General features: G+C 47.1%; 1 protein-coding gene across 2 annotated transcripts in view; it reads left to right on the top strand.

The window, feature by feature from the left end:
- The first annotated feature begins 1152 nt into the window (after window positions 1-1152).
- LOC108718312 (kinesin-like protein KIF3C) overlaps window positions 1153-6000 on the top strand; it is a 31618-nt gene continuing 26770 nt past the window's right edge. The window contains exon 1 of one of the 2 annotated variants that reach the window (XM_018266049.2): window positions 1153-3191. In XM_018266049.2, the coding sequence (XP_018121538.1) occupies window positions 1779-3191 (1413 nt within the window). In that variant the 5' untranslated portion in view covers window positions 1153-1778. The remainder of the gene's footprint in view (window positions 3192-6000) is intronic. The other variant, XM_018266048.2, reaches the window with a different exon arrangement.

The following is a 6000-nucleotide window of genomic DNA, read 5'->3' as shown; positions in this document are numbered from 1 at the left end:
AATGGGTCAGTAATATACTCACTGGGGGTTCCTAACAAACTGAAGACTATTTAGCATGACATTTGGGGTGCTCATTTCTACCCTGGATACCCCTAAAATGATAGCATGGTGACTATAACCCCAATGTTTCTATATATCTGTAACCTTGTTATGAGCTAAGGGGGCCCAGTCTGAAGGCCAGTTAGGGGAAGATTTGGGGTGAGTGCTTATTTGTACCCTGGGTACCCCTGGAACTATAGCAGGGTGACACCCCAATGTTTCTATATATCTGTAACCTTGTTATGAGCTAAGGGGGCCCAGTCTGAAGGTCAGTTAGGGGGAGATTTGGGGTGAGTGTTTATTTGTACCCTGGGTACCCCTGGAACTATAGCAGGGTGACTGTTACCCCAATGTTTTTATATATCTGTAACCTTGTTATGAGCTAAGGGGGCCCAGTCTGAAGGCCAGTTAGGGGGAGATTTGGGGTGAGTGCTTATTTGTACCCTGGGTACCTCTGGAACTATATCAGGGTGACTGTTACCCCAATATTTCTATGTATCTGTAACCTTGTTATGAGCTAAGGGGGCCCAGTCTGAAGGCCAGTTAGGGGGAGATTTGGGGTGATTGCTCATTTGTACCCCTGGAACTATAGCAGGAAGACTGTTACCCCAATGTTTCCATATATCTGTAACCTTGTTATGAGCTACGGGGGCCCAGTCTGAAGGCCAGTTAGGGAGAGATTTGGGGTGAGTGCTTATTTGTACCCTGGGTACCTCTGGAACTATATCAGGGTGACTGTTACCCCAATATTTCTATGTATCTGTAACCTTGTTATGAGCTAAGGGGGCCCAGTCTGAAGGCCTGCTAGGGATCCACACATATCAAATCCCTTGTGATTTTTCTGATTTTTTGCAGTTCTTTGGCCGTACAGGGATTCTGGGAGTTGTAGTGCAATACTTGGAGGAAGACAGATTGCACTACAGACATGTGCTTTATGCCAGCCAGCCCTCTGTGACATTTCAGCTAATCAGTGGCCTTTTTTTAAATCTCTGCTTGCACTTAGTGATACAGCTGTCATACACAGCAGTCAGCTGAGAACTACAGCCCCCAGAATTCCTCTGCAGGATAACATCTCTCGTGAAAGTGAGCTGAGCTGGTGGGCAGGCATTGCTGCTGAGCATTGTGTCTTATCTGGCAGTTTTCCTGCTCAGCAAAGCATTCAGTAGAGGCATCTGCCCCCCACCCACTCGCCCCCAGAGCACCACAGCAGCAAGAGCATCATTCCCAGACCCCGCCTCATCCCCGTCCTTGTTTTTGCCTGTCATTCTCTCACACACTCAGAACAGCAGCCGCGGCACTGCAATGAATGAGCATCCACAGCTGAGGAGAAGGCTAGGCGTTTCCAGATGCCTCCCAGGAACCTTGCCCAGGATTTGTCTCTGGCACTGCCACTGACTGCCCGGACACCGGGGGGATTGGGTACAGTTCTCTTCTCTCATTTACCCCCTTTCTCATTATTGCTGCAGATCCCCTTCCCTTTCCGTACAAGCTAGAACGGCTGCTGTCTATCTCATGGGGGCCGAGCAATGAAGCTCCTGCAATTGTTAAGGAGATGCCACCAGGGAATTATTACGCCCAGTAGATCCTTCTGTTCAGGAAAGCAAAGGTGAGGAGGGGAGGAGGGCAAATCCTTACTATAGATGTACCGGAGCTTCCGTGATTTCTGAGGTGTGTCTGAGTGTTGCCTTGGGATAAACAAAAGCACCAGACAGGGGCAGCACTAGAGGAGGAGAGTCAAGATGAGTAGCAAAGCTAAGAGCAGCGAGGCCCTCAAGGTAGTGGTCCGATGCCGCCCTACCAACAGGAGAGAGGAGGCAGCTGGGTACGACAGCATTGTTGCTATGGATATTAAGCTGGGGCAGCTGACTATGAGGCATCCAAGGGCAAATCCAGGGGAACTGCCAAAGACGTTCACGTTTGATGCTGTATATGATGCCAACTCAAAGCAGGCAGACTTGTATGATGAGACCGTTAGGCCTCTGATTGACTCAGTACTGCAGGGATTCAATGGCACCATCTTTGCTTATGGGCAGACCGGCACCGGAAAGACCTACACTATGCAAGGTGTTTGGGCCGAGGCCGAGAAAAGAGGGGTGATCCCTAACACTTTTGACCATATATTCACTCACATCTCCCGGTCCCAAAACCAGCAGTATTTGGTCAGGGCGTCTTACCTCGAAATCTACCAGGAGGAAATCAGAGACCTTTTGTGCAAAGACCAGAACAAGAAGCTAGAACTCAAGGAGAATCCCGAAACCGGGGTTTACATTAAGGACCTCTCTTCTTATGTGACAAAGAATGTCAAGGAGATCGAACATGTCATGAATTTGGGCAACCAGTCGCGGTCTGTAGCCTGCACCAACATGAATGAGCACAGTTCAAGGTCCCACACCATTTTTGTTATCACGGTGGAGTGCAGTGAAATGGGAGTGGATGGGGAAGAGCATATCCGAGTGGGCAAACTCAACCTGGTGGATTTAGCTGGCAGCGAAAGACAAAACAAAACAGGAGTAAATGGCGACAGGCCTAAAGAAGCTTCAAAAATTAACCTCTCACTTTCAGCACTGGGAAATGTGATCTCAGCTCTGGTTGATGGAAGGAGCACCCATATTCCTTACAGAGACTCCAAACTCACCCGCCTGCTTCAGGATTCTCTGGGTGGCAACGCAAAAACAATTATGGTGGCAACTTTGGGTCCAGCTTCAGTCAATTATGATGAGACCTTGTCCACTCTCAGATTTGCCAATAGGGCTAAGAACATCAAGAACAAGCCTAGAATCAACGAGGACCCAAAGGACACCTTATTGAGGGAATTCCAAGAAGAAATTGCTCGACTAAAAGCCCAGCTAGAGAAACGAGGGATGCTGAGTAAGAAGAGAAGAAGGAACAGCCGCAGATTAAAGTCAGTGGATGGAGACGGAACTCCAGATACAGAGGTAGAAGAAGACAATGAAGACAAACTCATCGAGAAGAACGTTGGATGTTACCTGAAGGAGCAGGCAGAGAGGATTGAGCAGGAGAAGGCCGCAATCCAAGACGATCACAGTCTATTGGCAGAGGAGAAACTGAAGCTGATAGAAGAGAAAGAGAAGATGATGGATGATCTGACTAAGGAGCAGAAGGCTACAGAGATGCTGGCTGTGAAATTCAAGGTAAGTTACACTGGGAGTCCACTGGGAAAAACATGTATTTGTTTACTTGCTTAGATGTAGGTGAACCATGGGGGAGGTGATCAGCCTGCAGTCCTCTAATGTTGTTGAGCTACAAGTACCTGTATCTGTTTATCAGTCCAGCTGTCAGTGGGATTCTGGGAGTTGTAGTCTAATAGCAATGGAGGGCTGAACACAAAGGTCTGCTTTCTTGTGATCAAATAGGACTAGGGCTGCCACCTCCTCCCATTAGTAATGGGCAAATATAAAATCCACAGTGTATGCTGCAGATTGCACTGGTTTCTAGGCAGCCATGCAACACACACCTTAATTGATCATGTTCACAGCTGTGGCCCAATAATAGGGGCGAGGCAGTGATTTTAGACAGGACATCATACACAGGAACTACCGACTAAGATCTTTCTCCTAGATGTTAAATATTCCAATCTGGGCATTTCAGTTTACCATTTAGTGTAAAGAGATCATCACCCGAATGTCATGGGGGTTTCACGACTTCTGTGCCTTCTCTTAGTACAGTTGGCAATTCTGACATTTCAATAAATGGCTCAGAACTACAGTTCCCAGAATGCTTTGCCATGTGTATCTGTGAAAGTCCACACACATCCAACATCTGATGTCTTTAGATTGTAAGCTCTATTGAACAGGACCTTCTTGACCTCCTGTATTGGCAAGATTTTTATGTTTGATGGATACTCCCTTCTGTTGTACAACGCTGCTGAATATGTTGGCACTTTATAAATAATGATTACTCCTGAACGGGAAGATGCATATCCTGTTTATAGGGAAGGTGAGGGGCCAGAGAGGAACCAGGACAGATACAGGTGAGATTATGGTCTCTAGATTGATACCTGGTGATTACAGACAGGAGCTTTGTACTTGGATTTACCTAGTGGGGTGGAGGTAGTTAGAAAGTCACTGGAGAACAAAGGGTTGTCCCATAATTCGGATTTGGAGAGACTGCTAAAACCCAGCTAGAAGGTCAGTTAGGGTGAAAATTGGGTTGAACACATATCTGCTACTCTTCTTGTTATTATGGCTGCGTTACTGATACGTTGATGTTCTACAACCTGGTCATGAGGATGGCTGGGCCCTGACTAAAGGCTGGACCTCCAACCTTGAACCAAAAAAGTCCAACAATCACTGCTCATGCTTTGGGTGGCTTGTTTGAAAGTCAGGTGACACTTTAGATATTCCCAGGGGTGATCATGTTAAACTCGGGCAGGTCTCTCACCTTAATCTGGATGTGGCCCCTGCATGGAATAAGGGATTTATAATGATGGCTTGGAGTTAGTATATGTGACCCTAAGGACTAGCTTCTGTGAGGGGGATACTGCAGTGTTCCATGTAGCAGCCCATGAGTATTGTTGCCACCCAGCCAGTATTTTACCGGCTTAACTGGTAAAAATGATACTTGACCCCAATGTTATTAATAGGGAAGAAGCAGCAACATCATGGAGGCCCAATACTTCCAATGTGACAGGTAGTGTTGTGTAGTTCAGCCCTGGATAATGTCACATTGCTGTTCTGCACAATAACAACTATATGTCACACACACTCCCAGCACGCTACTCTCAGCACCCTTATAGTTCTTCCTTCTCCCTCGCCTGCTTCTATCTGCATCTCCCTGTGACCAGGCAATTCTATGTGCTGCAGCCCCACCAGCCCCCAATCACTTTTATTCGCACATATATCAGTGCAGTCTTATGAATTAGCTGCATATCTGAGTACAAAGGAAATGTCCAGTCCGTATCCCCCCCCCCCGTGCATATTTGGTGGTTACTCACACAAGATGAGCTGAAGAGCATTTACACAGATGAGTTGGGCCAAACAGTAGCACCTAAAGAGTGAACCCAAGACCCCAATAAACTTAGTTGCTTTTTCATGTACACAGAGCCCCCAAATACCAACATTCCACATGCTCAAGGGCCAATCAGAACTTGGTCTGTAACATCACCAGAAGAACAGAAGTGCATGGATATGGTGTGGCCTAATCTGGGGCTGTTTCCTCAGTACTTATCACTTGTGATCACGACTAGTTTTATGGTAGAGCTGGGACACTGGCAGCAGAGGGATTGGGTGGTTGGCCCACCCAAAAACCTTAGACCAGGGGCCACCAAAAAACCTTAGACAAGGGGCCCACCCAAAAACCTTACACCAGGGGGCCATCCAAAAACCTTAGACTAGGGTCCCATCAAAATACCTTAGACCAGGGGCCCACCAAAAAACCTTAGACCAAGGGCCCACCCAAAACATTAGACCAGGGGCCCCCAAAAACCTTAGACCAGGGACCCACCCAAAAACCTTAGACCACGAACCCACCTAAAAACCTTAGACCAGGGGCAAACCAAAAAACCTTAGACCAAGGGCCCACCCAAAACATTAGACCAGGGGCCCACTTTCAGTACTATTTTCTTCCTCTCCTCAGTCAACCTCTATTCTCCTAGTCTCTTTACATACTATAATCTATTATTCCATCTATTTAGCCTCTTTGTTTCCATAGAAAAGGGGAATGGCCATGAAATAGGCCACTGACTCCTGGGCCCACAGGGAGTTTTTCTGTTATCCCAGTGGGCCAGTCCAACACTGTGTCCCTCCACTGGGTCCTTCATCCTTCCCCAGCCCCCTTTTCTAGTGCTTTAATTAATTAACAGTGTTGTTTTCTGGTACGGGCAACACATAATGCACAGGTGTGGGCCCCGTCATGGTGGCCATTGGCCATATAGAAGCAGACCTGTATCTGTAGTAGGAGCCTGACATTTTGCTTTTTGTTAAAGGTTTCTCCTGTTTGATA

Source organism: Xenopus laevis, chromosome 5S, assembly GCF_017654675.1.
Source record: "Xenopus laevis strain J_2021 chromosome 5S, Xenopus_laevis_v10.1, whole genome shotgun sequence".
In the NCBI taxonomy this organism is placed as follows: Eukaryota; Metazoa; Chordata; class Amphibia; order Anura; family Pipidae; genus Xenopus; species Xenopus laevis.
The sequence above is the reverse complement of the archived record's forward strand: the minus strand, read 5'-3'. Positions and strand labels throughout refer to the sequence as shown.